This window comes from Gouania willdenowi, chromosome 15 (assembly GCF_900634775.1).
Source record: "Gouania willdenowi chromosome 15, fGouWil2.1, whole genome shotgun sequence".
NCBI classification, from domain to species: Eukaryota; Metazoa; Chordata; class Actinopteri; order Blenniiformes; family Gobiesocidae; genus Gouania; species Gouania willdenowi.
Genome location: NC_041058.1, coordinates 28,861,705 through 28,885,991, shown reverse-complemented (window position 1 = coordinate 28,885,991; position 24,287 = coordinate 28,861,705). Strand labels below are relative to the sequence as shown.

At 39.7% G+C, this 24,287-nt stretch overlaps 1 protein-coding gene across 1 annotated transcript in view; it reads right to left on the bottom strand.

Moving 5' to 3' along the window:
• Positions 1-23,248, bottom strand: part of LOC114476965 (coiled-coil domain-containing protein 85C-like) — a 35,381-nt gene extending 12,133 nt beyond the window's left edge. The window contains exons 1-2 of the mRNA XM_028468985.1: positions 22,601-23,248; positions 17,986-19,054 (exon numbers count right to left, since the gene is read on the bottom strand). Of these exons, the coding sequence (XP_028324786.1) occupies positions 17,986-19,054; positions 22,601-22,864 (1,333 nt within the window). The 5' untranslated portion in view covers positions 22,865-23,248. The remainder of the gene's footprint in view (positions 1-17,985; positions 19,055-22,600) is intronic.
• Positions 23,249-24,287: the final 1,039 nt, after the last annotated feature.

Below are 24,287 nucleotides of genomic sequence, written 5' to 3'. Positions count from 1 at the left end.
TCATGTCAACACGTACATAAGCAATGAACAAAGTCTGCGTTCCTGTCATTTGCTTCATCCAGCATGACAAAGACCTATGACAAAGTATAATGCTGCAGGCAGTATCAGCTCCCCTGGTGTGGGGTTTTTTACTCTGAGCATTTTGGATTGCTACCTTATATCATAAGATGCTAACAGTTCTCACTGGTTTACTGAAGTAGCATTCACAAAGCGGGATGATTGTTGGCAATATTCAACACATTTTCAGCGTGATTAGGGTGTAACGTCTTTAATTAACGCCCCACTTCCTCCGGTGGGGTCCGTGTCACACCCTTTTCCCCCCGCAGATGGCTACGGCCACAGGCCCGCTCCGCGCCTGCTGTCCAGTTTGCCGTCACCTTGTTCGACGCGCCCCCCAGGTACCTAGCAGGAAGGCGAGGTCAATGCCTCCGGAGTGCACGCGTTACCCTCATCTCAAAGGGCTGGTGTAGCGGCACATGAAGCTGCTTATCATGTTCATAGCTCGCAACGGATCATTCTAAATTTGCACGCACGGATGTGTACTACAACTAGAGCTCTATTGTCTGTGACTGTTACTGTCTGACAGTTTGTGATTGCAGGCATTGTACCTGCAGGACTGGAGTATCATTAAACTGTCTTTTTCTACTAGGTTAACTGTGTCTGTGTGACTGTTACACACTAGAGCTTTAACCGGGCCAAAAAAGAAGACCCGTCTCAGCCAGAGCTCAACAGAATACGATTAATCCGAACCAAATGAAGCCAATCTCTTTTTAAGCGCGAACCCGTTACAGCCCGACACTATTCAAATTCGTGCACGCACATGTAGAATGATCCGAGGCGAGTTTCTTTACTAACTCAGCACGCTACAAACCGGTTTACTTCTGCTGCAAAGTATGTGGTAACACTGCTGTAACATACACAGCTCAGCAACCTGCTTTCTATGTGACAGCAAACAGCTCCACAATGAGTCAGCATCCATTTGTGTGTCTTTCTCATGCTAATCAAAACACGTGCAGCGTCCGAACTCGGCCCGAACCCATGGTATAACGAGCGAAATTAAGCCCTAACCCTACCTGGCCCGTCGGGAAAATATTTCAAGCTCTGCTAATGAGCATCGGTTATCAGTCACTAAAAAATCATTTCAAATAAGCATCCTTAGCAGTTTCATATGAAAAGACTCTCTAATGCTAACATTTTAGATTTGGCATTTTAAGTAGCAACAAGATCAGCTTCATTAGGTTCTTACACTAATTGAATTCATCCACATGTGTATTTTACTGACACTGGTTTACATAAGCCGGTTAGCTTTTTCTTATTAATAGCAGCAGCAGCAGCACTTGACACTAACTTTGTAATGTGCCATCAAAGTATGGCTGTCTCTCATGAGTTCACATAGAGTATTTATAGCATTTTACAGACTAACTAAATCTTGAATAATAAACAGCCTCCCAGATAGCATAGGAAAGGAAGTTACAAATGTCTAATATTTCACATACTTTTTTGTGTACATTATTGTGTTCATTACACACATTCATTTTAGTTTAGACTGATAAAATGTTCACTAAGATTACGGTGTTCAGCTGTATGGATGAGCACAACCTTGTGTACTTCACTCAGACCTAATCATGGCCGTCTACAGAATCATTTCTATTTGTTTCTCTCCAAAACAAAATTGTGTGATACATTGATGTTACCAGTGACGTGCTGTGACCACTAGGGTTGGATAGGCAAGTTGCAAATCGAGACCACCAATGACAATTTCATGTTTCTGGTGGCAAGTGTTAATTCAATTCAAATCAACTTTATTTATATTAGGCAATTTCCAACAAAGTCATCTCAATGCGCTTATCAAAATATAAAATTCATAATAAGAACCACATGAACAAGTGTTTAGCCATCTAACAAAATCAACACCGTAAAACACCATGAAAAAAACATAAACAATTATTTAATATAGCCTCCATACTCTCCAACAAGATATACAGTATCTCATGACACGGCAGCACATCTGTTGTTTGTGTTGCAAACACAGATACACGGAAAAAATTACATCAACTCAGAACAGCCTCAGTGAGGAGCATCCACAAAGCCAATCCTTACTTTTGTACCATTCACTGTGAAAAGTATGAAACATTTTCTGATCTTACCTTTGCTGAAGGTCTGGTAACTCAGGTGTTGGTCTCCATCTTTTAAAAGCTGTCGTTTTTCCTCAAAAAAAGTTTCTCTATCGTCTCTAGCGCTGTCATCCTGCCTGTAGTGTTATCCCGCCCACTCGCTAGAGCGAGAGAGAACGTAGCAGCAGCGGACACATGGGATCAATTCACTAATGCACTGTGAACTTACGTATAGCATTTAGCATAGCGTGGTTACGTCCAAAGGCAGCGTAGAGAGTTGCCTTTGGACATAAATGGTTTTCATCTTGGGGAACTGACTGCGCATGAGCGAACACATAAAAACACGCTATGGGAACAGAGGCAGAGCAACCGTGTGCTTTTGGAAGTGGGCGTGGCCTCCTCCTGCCTTACAGCGGAGTGAGACGACAGCCGTTCCAGGAAATAGCGCTGTTTAGTAATTTAGACCAGTGATTCCCAACCAGGGGTACGCGACACTTTCAAACTTATAGGTACTGTAGGCTATTGGAAATGGAAAAATAAATAATTTATAATTATATTATAATTAAAACAAACAATCAAAATATCAATTCACCCTTGGGTAGGCACTGCCTACCTTGCTTACCCTGATGGCACGTCACTGGATGTTACCCCAGCCAGCTTTAGTCAAGTTTTTCAAACTACTTCTTTCACACTGCTTCAGCATGAATATACCCTGAGCCTACAGCTCCACCAGATGGGCTTAACAAAAGAACCTCTAATTTAAGACACAAGGGGTTGAATCATTGATAAATCTGAAATAACATACATGTAACGCTGCAATACAATGCTTATACCAATTATATATAATATTTTGTACTTTATAACAGCAACCTAATTGGAGCTATCTATTAAAATCTCTGGGGAGAAATCATATATTTCTTTGGAAAACAGTGTTATAGCTAATGCAGAAATTGTCTTTTAACTTGAACTCTGAAAAAAACTTAATTCCCAAACTGCCACATATAATTTCACTTAGCTTGGACATCAGGATCGATATCAGGGATCATGACTGGGGTGCAATGGTTAGGGCCAGGCAAAATTAGGCAATTCTGAGAAACAAGGAGAATATCGGAAGATGGGGAAAAAAGATGGTATTCTACTAAGAATTGTACATCAGATGAGGCTTTAATTCACAATTTCTGGCACAAGAGACAATTATCTACCTCACTGAGTTAATTACCAAGAGACAACTCTGCTCATTATAGGGATTCTACAGCTCCAATGATTATATAATAACAATAAATCAATATATCAGAATGTCAAACATAAATAATCGAGAACTATTTATTGATGAAGTTCTATGTCACTGAGCTAATTTTCAAATGGAAATCTCACATGTAGATTCACTAATTGACTAAGCCAGTCACCTGTGTGCAAGACCACAACTAGGGGCAGATTTCAAACAACTGTCAAATATTCAGTTATGACAAATCACCTTTGAGCATATTGTAATCCAAAGTGTTCTGAATGGACAGTACACATTTGCATCTTCTCCTGGCTCTATAGATAAGGTTTAGAAATCCAGGAGCGTGACACGACCTTTCAGCCAATCAGATATCTTTTTACAAACAGACTTTGGGCTATTTTGGGGCATTACTATTGACTGCCTGACTAAATGCACGTTCACGTCCTCTGTAGTAAAATACAATGGCGGACATTCCAGCAGGAAAAGTCTCCATCGCGGCGTTAGGCACAACAGTCAAATGGCAAAGCAAGCGGAAAAAGAAAGACCGTCGTGGTGAAGCAACGGTCTAAAGTCCCAAACATACTCGACCGTACTTACGCTTTGAGTTCACACGGACCTCCGGGGCTGTGCAGGGTCTGCCCAACGTACTTGTTTCAGAGGGAGAGTGAGAACAAATGGGATAGATCGCATGTAAACCTAAGAGAAGCAAATCGGTGGAGAGAACAGTCACAATTCATTTTGCAGTCGAGATGCAGAGTGATGTGGGTCTGAGTGGCAGCTGGGATCTCTGCAGCCACCTGTGTGAGCTTGTGGCGGGGCAGGAACTTACGGCAACAGCCATTGCTCAGGGGCGTAAATACAGAGTGATACGTGCATGTTAGAGTCTCTAAAACATCAGAAAAATCTCAGAAAACACAAGATAACGCCCCTACATTTGTTAATAGTCTCTCTTGCGAAAAAAGTCACTAAGAGCTCCACAGCTGTACGCATTCCTGAATATAACGATAAGAGACAATATGTTTCGAAACAGGGAGGGGAGGGGGAGTGTGGTTGTTTTTTATACAAGTCTTACAATTCTTCATAGTTCAGAGTACCCTCAAAAGCAACATCTTCATTACAGCTTTAGTTTCATTAAAGAACATGACAAAGAAAACTGAGCACACTCTCAAAAGCCAATTTGAAATTTCTTTATACTTGTCAAACATAAAAGACATCTACCCCAGGGTTTCCCCCAGTGCTGTATAAGCATCACTTGCTTATTTTATTTAAATAGGTTTGTTATGGTTCAGTCGTCTTTTTCAAGCTGTGGACGGAGCTGTTCATTGTTTTTTCATGAGGAGTGGCTCATCCCACCTTCTATATATCTTTGCTCAGAGCTGTATGCCCGATAAGGACGTGATTAGCGGGAATATCATTAAAAACATTCCCACTTTTAAGAATATGTCCCTATTACCAGGAGCTCAGCGCTGTCAACGCCGCTCACACACGCAGCTGAGCTCTGCTCAACACATTCGACCTGAAGCTGTAACAAGCAGTGATACATCACGCACCGCTACTTGGTTAAGACCAGACACCCACCCAACAAACGGAACCAGTCTAACTTTCTCCGTCAGATCCACCCAAAGTTAACACAAACACAGTGACCGTGCTCTACTAACTAAGCTAAGCTAACCCACCGACACATAAGACTGGGCTAAGAGCTAATGCTAACCGCTAATTTTATTATAAATGAGGAAATAAATTAATTGCATACAACACTAATGGAGTGATGCACAAACATGTTCCATTAAATATCAGCCCATGAGCTCTTTGAGTCAGCAGCTATTGTAGCTTATTTTATTGTGTAAATGATATTTCTATTGTAGTGTTAATGTATTAATTTTAATTTGTGTTTGTAAGGAACCTGTTTACACCTTAAGTTGGGAATTGTTTTATTTATTTATTGTTTTTATTTGTTGTAATTTGCCCTAAGCCAAATTTAAAAGATTGTAGCAACATAGAGCAAACAATTGTACGATTTGTCATCCGATTAGTCGATTAAATGTTTCAATAATCGATGACTAGTCAACTATTAAAATAGTCGTTAGTTGTAGCCCTAGGCTCTACACCATCGCACTAGCATTTAGATAGCAGCAACCAAGAGCAAAAGTACCTAATAAATAATGTAAATACAGTACACTGACTAAAAGGAAATATCTATTATGACAATAACTAATAGCTCATTTATTTTACTTTTAAATGTGACCAGCAATGGCTTGTTTTAAAATTCACTAGGATTTAACTTAAGTGAAAACAATTGATATAATGTTTTTTAATTGTGTTTTTTTTTTTTTTACAAAAACACGGTGGGCTGCCGATGGACTTCTCTACCACCAGACTTAGCACGTTTTCTGGAGGAAACCCTGCCTAACCATATACATTACCTCAGGGGTGTCAAACTCAAATACACAGTGGGCCAAAATTTAAAACTTGAACAAAGTCGCGGGTCAACATTGAACAAATGAACATTTTAATATGGACCCAAACATGTTTTGCTTCAACATTGAATATGGAACGAGCAACGCTTATTACAATACAATATAATCAATACAATAGTGCAGCCATGCAAAATCGAATTTCAAATTTAAAAAAAACACATCAATGGCATTGATTTATTAAATTAATTTTCAATAAAAATTGTATGCCTCTTTTCTATTTGCAGCCTTCTGATTTAAATATCAAAATAAACTTTTTCCACAGGCTAATAATTTCAAAAATAAAACAACAATAATAAACCAATCAACCATTCAAGCCCATGCCTTGGAGTAGCAAGAAAAAGTGCATAAAGAAAAGGGTAATTATTGCTTAGTTTGCTACACACTGATCTAATCTGATGTGTCCAAACCAGATACCTGGCATCTCTTCTGGGATGCTAGTTCATCAATGTCTGGGCTCAGGTTCTGAGCTGAGGAAATCCTCAGTATCACGCAAAGGTGTTCAGCAGTCAGACGTCTCATGTGAGATGTTTTGGTCATCTTCATAGAGGAGAAAAGTTGCTCACATAGATACAGTAAGTGCTGCCGAACATGGAGAGCATTTGAGCAGCTTGGGTGCGGAACTGAGGCATTGTGTCAGGGATGAACTGTGGAAACTGTGCGACGCCCACAGCATCATTCTTTGACTTCAGCGTGTCATTACACTGGAAGTCAATCAGCTCCATTTGGAGGTTGGTTGGTGCGTTTTCCACATCAACTGCAAATGGATTACTGAGCAGTTCAAACCTACATTTCTGGACATCAAAGTCGGCAAATCGCCGGCTAAACTCAGCGCCAAGCACACAGAGTTTTTCAGTAAACTGTGCGCATGGGAACACGGCGGTAGAGATCTGCGTTTTTATGGTTTGGCAGCAGGTAAAATAGCCAAGGTTTCCTTGAAGCATCTGATTCTCCCACAGGCGCAGTTTAGTTTTAAAAGCCCTCACTGCAGCGTACGTCTGTGATGATGCGCCCCCGCCCCTGAAGCTGCAGGTTCAAACAGAAAGGCCAGCTCACACAAAGTTTTGCCCCCGGAGCTCTGCTGTGTCCTTCCCTTTGCTTTCCAGAAACTGACATATTTCCTCACACAGCTTGAAACATCTGTTCAGTACTTTTCCTCGGCTTAACCATCTCACCTCTGTGTGATACGGCACGTCTGCGTATTCCGAACCACATTCCTCCAGAAAAGACTTAAACTGGCGCTGATTCAGACCTTTGGTTCTTATAAAGTGAACTACTTGTGTTACTGTGGTCATAACATGTTCCATCTTTAGGGCTTTGCCGCACAGTGATTCCTGATGTATGATGCAGTGATAAACAGTTAGCTCACCTGCACAGTTTTCTTTCCGCATCTTCTCCCGAACCCTGCCCACCAGTCCACTCTTTTTACCGCACATCGCTGGCGCACCATCTATCGTTATTCCCACAAGTTTATCCCACAGCAGCTTTATTTCATGGTGAAAGTTGTAGCGTGAAGTCGCTATGACTACTGTCCGTTTAGAGTTGAGCGTTTGGGTCCTGTCCTGATTGACGTGCCAAAACAACAGCAGAGCATTATGGGATTTGTAGTATTAGCGGTGAATGTGCTGTACACTTCCTGGTTTTGTCGGATTTGTCTATAATACTGGCGGGCCAGCTCTAGTAGTCATTTGGGATTGCCTCGCGGGCCAAATATAATTATACTAAGGGCCAAATTTGGCCTGCGGGCCAGAGTTTGACACCCATGCATTACATTACATGAATACATGACATAATACATTCACATGGTCAGACATATCCTGGTAATCTTTGAGTACTGTTTAACCATCTTGCTCTGCCTGGGCTGAGGGTCCTCTTTAAAAAAAAAAACCTGAACACCCTTTTAGACAAATAAATTCATGAAATTTATTTTACTTTACAACTGAGGGAAAAATAAATAATATTTAGTTTAGTTTATCTAATCAGTGAACACAGTAGTACTTAAAAAAAAAAAACAAGCTTTCAACCTACACTAGTTAGTACATGGAAGCCCGACATCAGAGAAGTGATGCAGTATCTCCTCTTACACTATTACTATTGTATGCCTTAGATAGCTGACTCAGGGATGCTGTGTCTACCTTAGGTACAAAGCTATTTCCCATGGCATCAGCTCTAATATGAAAAACTTCCCCTCAACACAGCAGAAATCATTACTATTTCTTGGCTACTACAGTAGACCAGCATAACACAGGAAGACTGATATGTAAAATGAAGTGACAGGATTTCCATCCCACTTCACCAGGGTTGCTCACCTTTCCTTATTTCCTCTTTCAAGGGATCTCTAAAGCAAATCAAAGCCATTTTCATCAGAGTCTTGGCCATGGACTTAGTCTGTTAAAAGACACTTCCTGCCCTAACCTGGACTTAAAGCTGCAATATGTAACTTTTTTTTGGCATCATTTGGTTAAGAATCCATAATCATCTTTGAGCATATTGTAATCAAAGTGTTCTGAGTGATCAGTGGATCTATTCTCCTTCTCCTGGTCCTGTAAAATGACATCTATAAATCTAGGAGCTTGACGCTCCTAGAATCTGGGTGTCAGCCAATCAGAGATCTTTCTACAAACAGGTGTGCTCCATGAGCTGTTTTTGGCGTTGCTATGGCTGCTCGACTGAAGTCAGAGGAGCTCAGATACCCTCAGGAGTAAAAGTGTAATGACGGACGTCCCAGCGAAAGTCTCTATCACGACGTTAGACACAGCAGTTACACAGCAAATCAAGGTGAAAAAAGCAGACCGAGGTGGAGAAGCAACAGGAGGAACGGACTGCTTTGTGTCTTCATGGACCTCCGTGACTGCGCAGGGTCCGCCCCACACACCCACTGGTGTCAGAGAGAGAGCGATAACAGACACACGTGTAAACCAAGAGAAGCTTATTCAAGATGAATACATTTTATAGTCTGGATGCAGGGTGATGGTTGTCAGCAGAGGGCAAAAATACCCAGATTCCTTACTTGAGTAGAAGTAAAATACCTATGTAAAAAAGCGACTTGAGTAAAAGTAAAAAGTACTGATCCAAATATCTACTCAAGTAAAAGTAAAAAAGTACAGGTTCTGAAATGTACTCAAAAGTACTTTTAAAAGTAAAATGTATTTCTGTTGCACGATTCACTGGCTGCAAAGCTATTAAATACAGGATCATTTATATGGAATCTGCTTTAGCAATGTTATAGTTTGAACAAACACAACTGTCTAGTATCCTTAAGGTTAACACGTCACACTTCTGAACATTGTGTGCATTCTCATTTTTTTTAAATGTCTGAGTCATGGGTCAGATATTTTTTCTGATAAAATAAGATTCAATACAAAATTGGCAGTTAAATAAAATCTACACATAACATCTGACTTCATAAAATGAAAAAGAAAAAAAAACACAAGTTTCACTATAACATTATTGCTGTTAAGAGTACTGGTTACTTTTTTTGATAATTTTAACAGTAGCAGCACATACCTAAAATCATTTCCCCACACAATGTTTGTATCCCAAAGAACAACAACATGAATAGCAATAATGTCTGCACTTTAAAATGTTAGATGCTCAAATGAGCACTAACACACTTGGATGCGGTGCTCATTTTAATCATTTCTGCACTAATGAACGCTTCATGTCCTTCTCTGATGTCACCAACAGCGCTGTGCAGCCCTAAGAGCATTATTTGTTTTGGCCACTAGCTTAGTAGCGGTGTGCACCCCTGAGAAATGTCTCATTAGATTAGAATAACCTACGTATGAAGAGGACACTTGACATGTATTTTATTTTTACAGCAAGCAGGTTGAAGTAGTGATTGCACTTCAAAGCTGTAAACACCAGTTTTAAATTACAGACTGCTCCAGGCTCCACATTGGCCAAAGTTACATGATATTTTTTTTAATTCGGAATAAGTTATTCCAAATGAAATCATTTGGAATTAAAGTGTTCTGCTTCATGTTTACATGGAAATAGTGAGGTTTACATGGAAAAGCGGTTTATACGGCTTTAGATTCTGCATGTTTATGCCTGTGTCCATCGACTCTTTTCATTATATCCATGTCTTTTAAGGCTCTTATTAAATAGTCTCGGCTGGACTCCGGGCCGCCGCCATCTTGATTTATGTCATCACCAGCGCGTCATCGCCGCAAGTCGCGCAAACGCAAAACAATCAGAATTAACTTAAAGTGGCTTTAACCAAGTTAAGTGTTTACAAGAAAGAGGAATTATCTAATTCAGAATTAAAATCAGAATAAACCAGCCCCTTAATTTGGATTTAAGTTTAATTCAGAATTAAACTAGCATTAGGAATGAACTGCTTACAAGGTCAGGTTAAAGAGGAATTAACTTGTATTCCACTTTAAAGAGGAATTAAAGCTCCCATGTAAACGTGGCCATTGTTGCTTCTTGTCCTCTCACTGCCAGCACAAGCTCGGTAGCAACGCCTACTTACCTAAACTCTGTCACTGATTGGCTTACCATGGAATTTCACTCTACCTTTAGCCAATTATCATTACTCTTATGTCCGTGTAAGCCCTCCCCCTCCCCTTACTTTCAGCTTCTGTCTGATCCTGGCTGAGTGAGCCTCTGGGTCAAAACATCTGACGCACATCGGTGTTGCTGGGCCAAAATAAAAAAATATAGGTTTATAGGCTATATGTATAAAATAATGAGCCTTTTTGGGAAATGTAAGGAGTAGAAAGTACTGATATTTATGTTGAAAATAAATACTTCTAAAAGTACAAAGTACCTGAAAAATCTACTTAAGTAAGTAACAAAGTATTTGTACTTCATTACTTACGAAGTACAGTAATATGTTTGTTAAAATAACAAAGTATTTGTACTTCGTTACTTACGAAGTACAGTAATATGTTTGTTAAAATAACAAAGTATTTGTACTTCGTTACTTACGAAGTACAGTAATATGTTTGATAAAATAACAAAGTATTTGTACTTTGTTACTTGGAATCTCTGTTTATCAGTCCGCTCAGAGTGGCAGGCAGCTGAGATCACAGCCCCCTCTGTGTGTGCGTGTGGCAGGGACGAGCTGACGGCAGCAGCCGCTGGTCAGGACAGTAACTACAGAGTGATACGTAGTGTTGGGAACGTTACTTTAAAAAAGTAATTAGTTATAGTTACTCACTACTTGTTCAAAAAAGTAACTGCGTTAGTAACTGAATTACTCAATAATAAAAGTAACTCATTACCAAGGAAAGTAACTATTTGCGTTACTGTTAAAAAAAAAAAAAAAGTTGCTATATGTCAAAGAATTCAGATTTTTTAGATGCGTGTCGTGAGGTGCCTCATTAACTTTGAGTTGCTTACAACGGATGTCGACAAAGTCTTCACTCCTGGATATAATGTACACTTCACATACACATTCTTGCCTTTGACCACAATTAATTTAAAGTAGTGTTTTATCACCACCTTAAAAATTACAACTTTTCATCAGACTGCTCCACGCTCGCCATCCAATCTGCTGTGTGTGTGTGTGTGTGTGTGTGTGTGTGTGTGTGTGTGTGTGTGTGTGTGTGTGCGTGTGTGTGTGTGTGTGTGTGTGTGTGTGTGTGTGTGTGTCTGTGTGTGTGTGTGTGTGCGTGTGTGTGTGTGTCTGTGTGTGTGTGTGTGTGCGTGTGTGCGTGCGTGTGTGCGTGCGTGTGTGTCGCGTGTGCTGGCACGTTGCCTTAGCCAATCATAATCGCTCACCTTGTTTTTAACCCGCCTCCTCTTACTGCCACATGTGTAAAAACACTGGCTCTGATTGGCTACCATGAAACATGACGCTGCCTTAGCCAATCATAATCGCTCACCTTGTTTTTAACCCGCCTACTCTTGCTGCCACATGTGTAAAAACACTGGCTCTGATTGGCTACCATGAAACATGACGCTGCCTTAGCCAATCATAATCGCTCACCTTGTTTTTAACCCACCTCCTCACTACAGCTGAGTAAGAAGCCAGGGATGCTTTCGGATCACAGTTTATTCAATCAATGCATGTAACGCACCGCATTTAACGTTCAGTAACGATAACGGCGTTGTAACGGCGTAAAAAGTAATTAGTTAGATTACCCCGTTACTGAAAAACAAATGCCGTTACATAACGCCGTTATTTTAAACGTCGTTATTCCAAACACTGGTGATACGTGCATTCATGTTAGTCTCTAAACCACCAGACATGATAAAGTCCATACACTTGTCACTTGTCTATATTGAGAAAAAAGTCGCTAAGGGCATTTACAAAAGGATGGGAGGTTGAGTTTTGGTTTCAAAACAAAGCGGGGAGGGAGGATTCTGCAAACTGCAGCTTTAAGCCCAACTGTCTTGGGCAGGGGTGCCCAACCCTGGTCCTCAAGGGCCCCTATCCAGCATGTTTTAGACGTTTTCCTTTACCAAGACACCTGATTGAAATGATCAGGATCGTTATCAGGCTTCTGCAGAGCTTGATGATGAGTTAATCATTTGAATCAGGTGTTTTGAAAGAGGGAAAAAAAAAAAAAAAAAAAAAAAAAAAAACATGAAGAAATATATGACTTGTTCAGAACAAGTGCCACAACCATAAAACCAAAAGAAAGAGCAAGAACTGTGTAGGGAACCAAACCACATCAAGCCTAAAGACCCTCTTCCTAACAGGAATTAACCAAGGAGCCTGTTTCTTTATCACAAACTGTTTACAAAATAACTGCCCCAGCAACCTTGGGGTGCATAGCTAACCCCACTATGCGACCTTTGAACCCAATAACGGAGCAAAAAAGACTGGCCCAACACTTTGAAGTGTTCAGTACGAAATCTTTTTACGACTCCACACGGGGTAAGAACATCCGTCTCCTCCCTCCTTTACAAACAAATACCTTTGGGATGCTGTAAGATCACAGAACTGTCCCACTGACCCCTGACCCCTGTGGTGAACTGTCACACAAGGACACTGCCCAGGCCTTCTCTGAGATGTGTCCCCATAAAGAAGTGAGAACAAAAAAACTGTATTATGTTTGAAAAGTTACAAACGAAAACATTATTGGAATGGTTTCTGCAGAAATTGAAATTGCAAATATTGTCTGTCCTATTGCACTCTTTTCAGATAATTTTATAACATCACAAAAGTTAGTTTAAGGTATCTACTGCAACAATATACTAAAGAAGAGGCAAAACATGATTTTTGACATTTATGTTTACGAGTAATTACAAATAAAATTAACCGGTTCCTAAAGTAATACTAGGCTATTTTCCAGTTGTGTTTGGTATCAAACTCTTTCGTAATACATGATATTTCAAGATATGATGTCCAAAAGATTATTTGAATATGCTGAACTCATTATTATGGTTTATGTGTAAATCTAGAAATTATCCCTCATGTTTGTCATTGTCTCACATAAACACACACCCCAGACACACCCACAGACAGCCAGCTGAGATGCTGGCAACTTTAAACCAATCAACGAAGCTTCCTTCTTGGGAGGCGAGTCTCAAAGATAACCTTTTAAAAGGAAGAAAACCGCCCAAAATTTCAGTTTTGGGACGCTGACATTTCATGCTCAATGCGTTTCCCTTCCCCTATTTTTTTTACTTATTTCATTTTATTTTTAGTTGAAACAGTTAGATTTTTGGAAACAACAGCTGCTTGGTTTGGACGAATCCAGCATCTAGTGACGTGCGCAACAGCCGAAAAAAAAAAAAAGCCCGGCCCGCAACCCATTGGGGTAAGCCACGAGCCGCCTTCTAACTCAGCTGCGAAGGCCAGAACCGCCTGGATCGGCTGAAGGGGCTATTGGACTTGGACTTCATTTTATATAGCGCTTTATCACCACACTGAAGCAGTCTCAAAGCACTTTACATAACAGCTCATTCACCCAATCACTCTCACATTCACACACCAGTGGGACAGGACTGCCATGCAAGGCGCTAGTCGACCACTGGGAGCAACTTAGGGTTCAGTGTCTTGCCCAAGGACACTTCGACACATAGTCAGGTACTGGGATCGAACCCCCAACCTCTCGATCAGAAGACGACCCACGACCACCTGAGCCACGGTCGCCCGTTTCTCTGTTGAAACACAACAGAACTCAACAGTGGCACGTCCCGCTGCGTTTCTTCAAACAGCTCCTCCAGGTCCAACCCTGACATCATCTTCAAGGTACCAGAACGAACTTTCATCAGCAAACTTGATCCACAATAGCTCACATCCATACTTCCATAACTACACACTTAAACTCACATGTTCCACACACACTTCATCTCATTCATGTCTGTTCGTCTCGCCTGTCTGTCTTCCCCTTTGTTTTATGAGCTCTTTTTATGATTTTATTGTTTGATTTTATGATCTTATTATTCGAATATGTATCCTGCATTTTTATTCAATATTTAGTAGACTAGCATTCTCCTAGAATAGTGATTTCACTTTATTACATATAATCCTCACTTTTATTAGCCAAGAAATGCATTTTATCATGTTTTAATTATCCCATTTCAATTGATATTTTGACTGTTAATTGTTGAATTTTGAATAAAAGGTTAAACGTAATCTTTGATTCCTCTGATTCATTAAGGCTGTGATTATGGTGTAGATTGCTGTTCGAATTCACTTTTCCCTGGTTTCAAATTAAGGGGTTTAGTCTAAAAACTTAGACATAATTCTCCTGTTAACAGGAGTGGCACCCTGCAAAAGTTGAAGTAATATTAATAATCATAATTAATATTCTTATTTATATAACCCATTATAAATAACTCATCCTCCTACAACTGCTAAATCATGATATACAGAACAATAAATCACAAGAAAAGAAAGTGTGGTGCATGACTAGATGGTTTGCCATGAGATGAAAACCATGGTAGTGTTATGAGGTGGATTATATTGACTGCTGTTTCTTAAAATTCACTGGCAATGTGACTGCTGACAAAAGTGGCAGAGTGAATTCTGGGTTTTAGCTGCAGATGAACGATGATGTTAAGCACACCCCAAAAACAGACATCAAAATTGTTGCCAAAGGCAAAGTAGTGGAATGTTCATCAATGGCAGGTTCCCCTAAACTGAATCTAACTGTGCATTAATTTCATTTAAGCAGAGTAAACACATGAAGGTTTTTATCTTTTATCTCTTTTATCATCTTTTAACACTATTATAAAGTATCAAATTTGTAAATATTGTCTATGGCATTTTTTCTGTAGTTGTCTCTAGAAAGGAAAACAGAAGAAGAAAACAAAGAATTATTGATTAATCAGCAGTGCACGCAGTATACTTCATGTTGTATAATAAAACATACCAGCTAAAAAAGGCTGCACTTTTTAAATCGCTCTTGCCACTAGGAGGTGCTGCAGCACCCCATCACCCCCACTTTCCACAGCCCTGCATACATATACAGTATGTTCTATTCAGAGCTTTAAATTAACTTTTTAGATTACCAGCCAGCATGGCTAGTAGATTCTTAAAGTTACCAGTCAAACAGATTTTCCACCAGCCAAATTTTTTCCAGTGAAAATAAACTACATTATGAGTGCCACAGAATAGATTTAATCATTCATGTTTCTTTAAATAGTTTTTATTTTAGTTGATTGCATGAATACATTAAAATGGTAAAAATATAAACATTTAATTTGAAAACAATGTTTTAACAATGCCTAAAAGGTGCAATATGGAACTTTTGGGTGTGTCAGAGAAGTGTACGTTTTATAAAGTTTATAATTTGTTAAACAAACTTATCTCAGATGAAAATTGAATCCCTGGAAAACTGTTTGAAGTTAGATAGAATAGAAGTAACCAGTACTAAGAATTACATGTGCTGTAGAGAATTTTCCTTTTACTTACATGCATGCTTTTCAAATGTAAACAAATCCCACTCCCCACAAACTGTATAGTCCCCACTTTAAAGTTGAACAAATGTCAAACACCAGCCACTCGCAGAACTTCTAGAGAGGAACATTGGATTACTTTCAAATATAATAGTGGGTAACATCGACCCTCATCCAATATTAAATATCCTGGGAATATCAGATAGGCAAAGGAGGTTAAGCATGGCTCACAAACATCTACTATCTAATGGGCTCCTTACAGCTAAAAACCTCATTCTCCTGTACTGTTAAAAGAGGGAAGTAACAACAGGAAAACTGTGGCTATCCGAGCCGACAAACTAAAACTTAAAATTTGTTCTAAAAGACAAGCTTGGAGAGTTTGAGAAGGTTTGGCACCTCCCAATCTCCTATTTTAAAGGTTGAAATTAGTAATTAGTTAAGTTTGGAACACAACCTGCTTGGTGAATACCAACAGGTAGCACTCCTGAGGGAGTGTTCTGTTGTATATTGTTTTGGCTGTTTATTTCCCTTTGTAATCAGTTCAAAAAAGAAAAGAATAAGATAAAGGAATTGTTTGCTGAATGTCATGCTTCAAAGATTTAATAAAAATATTGGAAACAAAAAGATTTTTTGGGTATGTACGGGCAAAATTGGTTAATTATGTTTACAAATACATTTACTCATATATTTGCTCATAGACCTTGTTCTTTTTAAGGCTTTAAGTTGTGACCTTTCATTTCTGCTGTCTCATGTCTCCTGCTCTCTTCTCGAGGTCAGCCACATGCTTCCCAAAAAACATCTTATCCCTCAAGGCTAGACACAATGGCACCCTTTTGGTGAGAGACACACACACACTCTCACACATACACATCCAATACACATCCATTTACACACATTCACATCATACACACACACACACACACACACACCTACGCACATCTGACTAGCACCCCCGATACCGGGAGCGCCATCTCCAAGGCAAGGCAAGGCAAGGCAAGGCAAGGCAAGGCAAGGCAAGGCAAGGCAAGGCAAATTTATTTATATAGCGCATTTCATACTCAAGGCAACTCAATGTGCTTTACATGATAAAACATTCAATTGTTTAAAATCAATAAGAACATTTAAATCAATAAGAACATTTAAATCAATAAGAACATTTAAAATCATCAGTAAAATCAATTAAAATCATCAGTAAAATCATCATTACATCAACAACATGACAAAAAATCTCTCTCTCAATCATATGCAGTAGAGAAAAAAAGTGCCTTTAACTTTGATTTAAAAATGTTCACATTGGATGCTGACTTCAGCTCCGCTGGCAGTTTGTTCCACTTCTTTGCAGCATAACAACTAAAAGCAGCATCACCATGTTTACTGTGAACTCTGGGCTCCACTATCTGATCTGTGTTCATAGATCTGAGAGACCTGCTGGGTTCATACCTGACTAACATGTCACTGATGTATTCTGGACCAAACCCATTCACAGATTTATACACCAGCAGCAGAACTTTAAAGTCTATTCTGAGGCTGACTGGGAGCCAGTGTAAAGACTTTAAAACTGGAGTAATGTGCTCTGACCTCTTTGTTCTGGTTAAGACCCGAGCTGCAGCGTTCTGAACCAGCTGTAGCTGTTTGATGCTCTTTTGGGGGATTCCTGTCAGAAGACCATTACAATAGTCCAGTCTGCTGGAGATAAAAGCATGGACCAGTTTCTCCTGGTCTTTCTGAGCCATTAAACCTTTCACTCTGGAGATGTTCTTTAGGTGGTAGAAGGCTGTTTTTGTGATTGATTTGATCTGACTGCTGAATGTAAGATCTGAGTCAATCAGAACACCAAGGTTTTTGACTTGGTCTTTAGCTTTTAAAGATCGAGACTCAAGATAATTGCTGACAGCAGTCCTCTTTTCCTTGTTACCAAAGACAATCACCTCCGTCTTGTCATGGTTTAGTTGAAGGAAGTTTTCACTCATCCAGCAGTTTACTTTTTCTAAAACGAACAGAACAAACTGACTTGACCTCCTCCCTGTTGCTTCTTTCTTATCTGTCGGGGGGTAGGACGGTTAAGAACGGTGTAGAAATGTGTGTGTGAAGAACTTTTTAGGCAGTCTTGCTTTTTCCTCTGCCCGGAGCCTTTTGACCATCCTTGTTGTGGGCTGCTTTTCATTCTTACAGGATGGAAGCTTCTTTGTACTCTTTTCATTTAGTTTTATAATAAATCTTTTTTATATAAAATCATCACGCTCGACTGGACTCCATCATTCAACCAGAGCAATAAATCATGTCTCCAAATAAGGTCAATCGCAAATTTGCCGTGACAGGTATCACTAGGTAAGGAATCAGTATAAAGTATGAGTTACCATGTGCCTACCGTTGTACAGACTCTCATGGTGTGAAGTCTCCTCCTCTCCCACTGGCCTCCTCTGACTGCCGTTCCTTGGAAGGGAGCCAACACTATACATTCCCTTTCCATGTTGAGCGCTGTGCGGGTAGCGATGGTGATGCCTTGTAGATTCCGGACTTCCAACAATCACCCGACCTTTCTGAAAGTGCTCAGGTGACACCATCAGTGCTTGTTTGGATTCTGCATTCACACAGACAGCCACTGTTGAGTGTATCTGTCTGTGTCTGTGGCTCAGATCTGGGCTGGACGTAGCTGAACTTTTCCCATGGTTTGGGGATGCATGTCCTGACATCACTAGTTGTTTGTGGGCTAGAAGGTCAGAGCTGCAGGGTGTGTGGTGGGAGTCACAGAATAACCTCGGGGGAGACTTAGTCGGCTTTTCAGTACTGTGTCCTCGAATGACATGGGGTTCCAGGTTGGTAAGGGATCCACCTCGAGTTCGACACGACTGGGGAAAGGTGTGGTATTCAGGTGTGGAGCTATGCCTCCTGCCATTAGAATGACACATATCAGATTTTTCTGAAGATATACATTGTGACCCAGATCCAGGGCAGGGATTGGTGCCTGGAGGAGGACAATTGTGTTGGGGCTTATCAGGGCTGTCTGTGCTTCCTGAACTAGAAGTGCTGCTCCCATCACCAACATCCCGAAGCAAGCCAGGCGCAGCCATGCCTCCACCCAGCTGAGATATGCTGCTCTGACTGTCGATAGAGCTCCTACATCCAGGACCACCGGGTCCTACCACACCAGCATTCCTCGCTCCACCTCCTGCCACAGCTGCAGCTCTCTCCTCCTCCAGCATGAGACACACCTCCTTGAGCTCCAGGTTCTCACGGATGACATCGCCCTGTCGTTGCTCCAGCTCCTTCATTTTTTGCAGGTAGATGGCTACATCCTTCCTCATCAAGCCTGCACTGTAGCGACCTAAACGCTGCCACTCTCGTGACACCCGTTTCCCTTTCTGCCGATCATCATCCAGGAAACAGCACAAGTCCCGAAGCTCTTGGTTATCATCCTGGAGCTTCTGGTTCACATCCTAATTTACACAGACAGAGAGAGAGACTTAGGGGGGAAACAGAGAATGCTTCAGGGAGAGATTACATATCAATACACCAAAAAGAAGCTTTTACAAAATTGGACTTCGGCACGCCTGTGGGTCCTGAAAGCCCAATTTTGAGGTCTGTGATTTAATCCTGAAAAATTAAGGTGTCATTTAAATGTAAACAACTATGTAACCACAGTCTCATATGATAAAGCAAATCCACAAACTCCCAAATACTTAAGATATAGATGAAGGAAATATAAACTTCCTCTGTACATCTTCAACAAGTCACTCTATAGTGCATTACTTATGTTGCTCTTCACTTCCAGGAAAACTCTGTAGTAGAACCCTAAACCTGCTGTGAAGCCAACATGCTAGTAAATGAGATAAGTGGCAAGATAATACTAATTTTGCATCTCTTTTTTTGTTTTGTTGAAAAACAAAAAATATAACCTATTAAAATACCATTTACAGTACAATGAAGCATACAGGCTTGGTAAAGAAAAACATTGCTAGTAATAGCAGGGTTTTACAAAGTGCAAATTAGATTATTTGGGGGGGTCAGCTTTCGTGTTTTGATATCTCATATAAAAATTACACTCTTTAGTAAAAGCAGCATTGGAACTCAATGTTCCATCATGTTTTTGGAATATACGAGATATTCGTAAAACTGGGAGCAAACAAATAAGCACATTCAAACTCCGCACAGGACAGTCCCAGGTGTCCAGAGGAGTTGAAAGCAGGGCTTTTTTGCATTCTATGCTGTCGAAGCTTGGGCTAAATGCAATTATGACGTAATTATAATTGCAACTGTAATTGCACTTAATAAAACTGCTCAGCTTTCGATGAGGCCACCATATTGGATTACAGCTGAGAGATGAACAGTAGGCTGCATGGAAAATTTTAGGTGTCAGCCCGCCGAAAACAAATTCCTTATCTACATTTGTTCTCCCCTCAGCCAGTATTTGAAGGCCGGTTCATCTATTCACCAGGATGTTGTATCGAGTGTCAACTGAACTGTACAGAATGAAGCAAACTAATCATGTTACAAAGCCTTCTTTGGCCCCCATCCCCTCTCCAACCCATGCAGTGGCTGCAAAAGAGGCGCTGGAAGCGCGCCCCCCCCCCCCCCAGTGGCTTGCTGCATTCTACCCCCCACAAGTTTCCTCCCCCCGACCATATGTGCTATGTCAAGTTTTTGTTGTAACTGTTTTTCATGGGTTTATGTGCTGAGGAGTTTTATCCCTAGTCCTACACTATGTGCCCCTAAGGGAACATAGTGTAGCATATGCTTTTTTTCCCCTCTCCTTTCCTCCTGTTTTTTCATTTTTCATCAAAGGATACGGGGCGCCGCCCTTGTGGCGACCCACAGTTCTCCCGCTCCTGTCCTCCCATGTTATATGCTTGTTTTTGTGCTGTCTTTTGTCAGATTGTCTTTTCATGTTTCTTGGATGGGATGTAGCTGAAATGCAAATTTACCCTTTGTGGGATGAAAAAAGGATATCTCATCTGAAAAATCTGTTGCCTTTGTAATCATAATTGAATTGTAATTTAGGTCAGATGACTGACTTTGTAATTGGCATGGAAATTCTATCAAAACAACAATTTAATTAAACATGAAATTAGGGAACCATGTTACAGTTCTATTGCTTACTCATACGTAGTTAATAATTATTAAAATTTGTTTCATATCAAATTTTCTTACTACCGGTCAGTTATCTTTTACCATTTAAAAAATGTGAAGTGGTGTGGTATAGTGAAAGGCTCAGATGTCCATTCAAGAAATATTAATACCAATATTGTCATTGATTAGGAAGCCTAACAAGGTAACCAAGAGATGAAAAACAAATTAGATGGTAGATCCTATATTTTTTGTGTATTTTACAACTGATTTAAGACATGGGTCAAACTGAGCCGTTATTTATTTCAGGCTCCTAATTTGTGATGAATTGTAATTGAACTTTAGTACCTAAGAATGTATTTGATTTTTTGGGGGAAAATTATTTCTGTAATTTTAATTGTAATTGGAAAAATGATGGTCAAAGTAATTATAATTAAATTTGAATTGTACGTGATTGAATTGAAATGTAAAAATGTAATTGACCCCAACCCTGCAAGGATCTCATCCTTGGAAAGGTTACACGTTGGCCCTTCGCAGCCAAACATTTTGCTTGTTATTCCTGTATATGTCAGGTGTTGGTCTTATTAGTAAATATTGGTTAGTGTGAGTGCTTTTCTACACTTAATGAGATGTCCTGAATGATTTGTCTCTTCTTCCTTCGCTGATTTAATCCCTCATCTTTAAAAGGTTATCAATGTAGTGAAGTAGGCGCTAAGTTGTGACCATACTGAGTCTCACAGTCTGTGTAGTGTCAAAGAATGACATTTATGGGTCAGCCCAGGTATAAATCGATAAGGGAGTCCCGATCCTATATTAATATTGGATATCGGTATGATATTAGCAAAAGAAGTCAATATAAGCACTCAGATACACGCATGGACAATAAGCAATATTGTGTGTTTTGTTTGGGGTTTTTTCTGCCCTCAGTTGTTCCCACTTTAAACAGTAAAATAATAATAACTGAAGTGAATTGAATTGTTGTTTTTGAAGTTTAAAAGTTTAATTTGTTTTATTTCAGGTTACATTTCTAATTTATCTTTTATATATTTTAGTAAATTGTAAAATATGCTTATCTTTATGTTAAATGCGTGGTTATTTTGCACTTATATATAGTTTTTGTTTTTATTGGATTTATTAAGTTTATTTTTCTTCTATACTTCTATTTATTCATTTTTATATTTAATTTATTCAATTGTGGTTATAATTTGTGTGACCCATTGGTTAATAATTCAATTTGAGTAACACCACTTTATCAAGCCTTTTCTAAAAATGCCAAACTACAAAGAAAGTAATAAAAGTATTGACAGCGTTGTGGTGGGATTTGTTGTTCAGCGTTCACATTCCCTGAATATTATTTGCTGATTTTGCTCATTCCTCACTTGCTGTTGGAGTGCAGGGAACAAATATAATTGCGCACTTCACTCAGGTCTGCACTCCATTAATGTATTTATTTATTTAGCACATATTAAAAAAAACTTTTTTAAAAAATGGCTAATAAAAAAAACCTTGTAAAATCATGAGACAAAATGCACAATTAATCTTTGATATATGAAGAAAACAATAAACAAAGTTCACAAAAAATATCAAAAGATAAATGAAAATACTGGGAAAAAAATGAAGATCAAAAAAATGCAAAAAAGAAATACAAACTTAAAACATATATACTGTACATACATGCATGCACATGCAAAAACAAACATACAGTACCTATTACACGTGGATAGTAATTATGGTGGCATTGAGTAAAGTGAGAGAGGGCATGAAATAATTAGGTGTTTCACACAACAAACCCAATGATTAGACAGTTACTTTTTTCTTTTTTTTTAAATCACTGAATCATAAAAGATGTTCAGCAATGTTTTATGAGTTTTATGTAAAGAAGATTAAAAAGAAAGAAGTGTCTAGTGTCCTCTTCTCACCTTTAGACTCCTGATCTCATTGAGGTGCTGCTGTAGCCTCCTGTTCACCTCCTTCATTAGATTACCATGCTCCATAATGACTCCTCTCTTCTTTGCCTCTGCCTTTCTCAGCCTCCTCACCAGTTCCTCCTTACTCCACTTTAGCAATTCCTCATCTTGGATTTTGGAGATGTCCTCAGCTGGACTCTCGGGGCTCTTGAACTGCTGCTGCTGCTGCTGCTGCTGCTGCTGCTGCTGCTGATGATGATGCGCGCCTTTCTCCATCCTTTGAAACTCCAGTGAAGGTTGACAGATGAATAAGAGTGAAATCTAAAGAACAAATTACAGCACCAACCTCCTAAAATAATGAAATGGAAACGCTACACCGATGCCCTCCATCCACCCTTTTAAAGTCCGTGGGTTTCCATTGCTTTCCTCTGTCCCACGCCCATCCTGCAGCTCCTGCAGCCACTCGGTGCTGCGCTCATAGATGTTCTCTGTAGAACATTCATCAGCATGCTGCGTCTGTCACTGACACTCAGACCTTTCCCGGCGCGGATGCGTGCGTTTTCTCCAGGCTCATGCCGGCTGCTGCCTCCCGACCGCCTTGGAAGAGTACGGAGGGGGAGGAGGAGGAAGATGACTGCAGGAAGGGGATGCAGGTGGGATTTCAAGGTGTATCAGCGCTTAGCACAGAGTGACTCCACGCTACGCTTTTCTGATCAGAAGCGCCATCTGCTGGTGATTTGAGCTAACCTGAAAACACGATTTAAAATAGCTTTTATTGACAAGAACACGTCTATTGTATGGAGGACGAGGACTGCCACAATTAAATAAATAAATACACCGTTCAATAATTACATAAAATATCAATAATTAATTATTGTCAGGTGAAGTGCTCTCAGGCCTGTTCTAACAACAACACTAGTTCCTACTGAGCTCCATATAAATACAGATTTACTTTACAGAATTCAAACTCCAAAAAAATGACAGATGTAGTCAGATCCCCAGTAGAGGTAAATACTGCTGCACTCGATACGTTTTTGTTTTTGAATTTACTATATTTTAAATCATGTTTATTTTGGCTGAAACATTGAGACAAATGTGTTTAAGTATTGCAGAAAGGATTTCATTAAAGATGCTGCAGATTTAGTGTTTAGATTTTGATGGGGATTTTTTTCTTTCTAAAAAAAAAAAAAAAAAAAAAAAAAAAGTAAATACATTTTTTTTTTAAGTGGAGTTTTATCAAATCTTGCATAATTGTGGAATTGTAGGAACTTGCTTTGGTTAGTAAAAGAGTAGTTAGTGGCTATAGTAAAATAAGAACATAATTGTAGATCATTTGCTAAATGATTATGTTTGTCCAAACAGAGCCACCATACTGAGGAAGTGCATGTTACATGTTGTGCCTGTAGAGGGGGCATTCGGTTCACTGCGTGTTGACAGACTGCATGTGATGTTACGCTGTGTGCACGGAGGTGCATAATAAAAGTATTCCGGTGAGACCATCATCACGTCTCATCCTTTAGACTCATGCTCATCAGGTGCTCCCAGCAAGACAAACAACAAACTGTTTACATGGTGTCAGAATCTGAACGGACTCTCCTCCTGTGAGTACCTCCTTAGCATTCCACTGGACTTTGCTAACTGTGAAGCTAACCAGAGCCACGTTGCGTCTCTGAAATGGCGGAGGGATTTTGCAGACCAG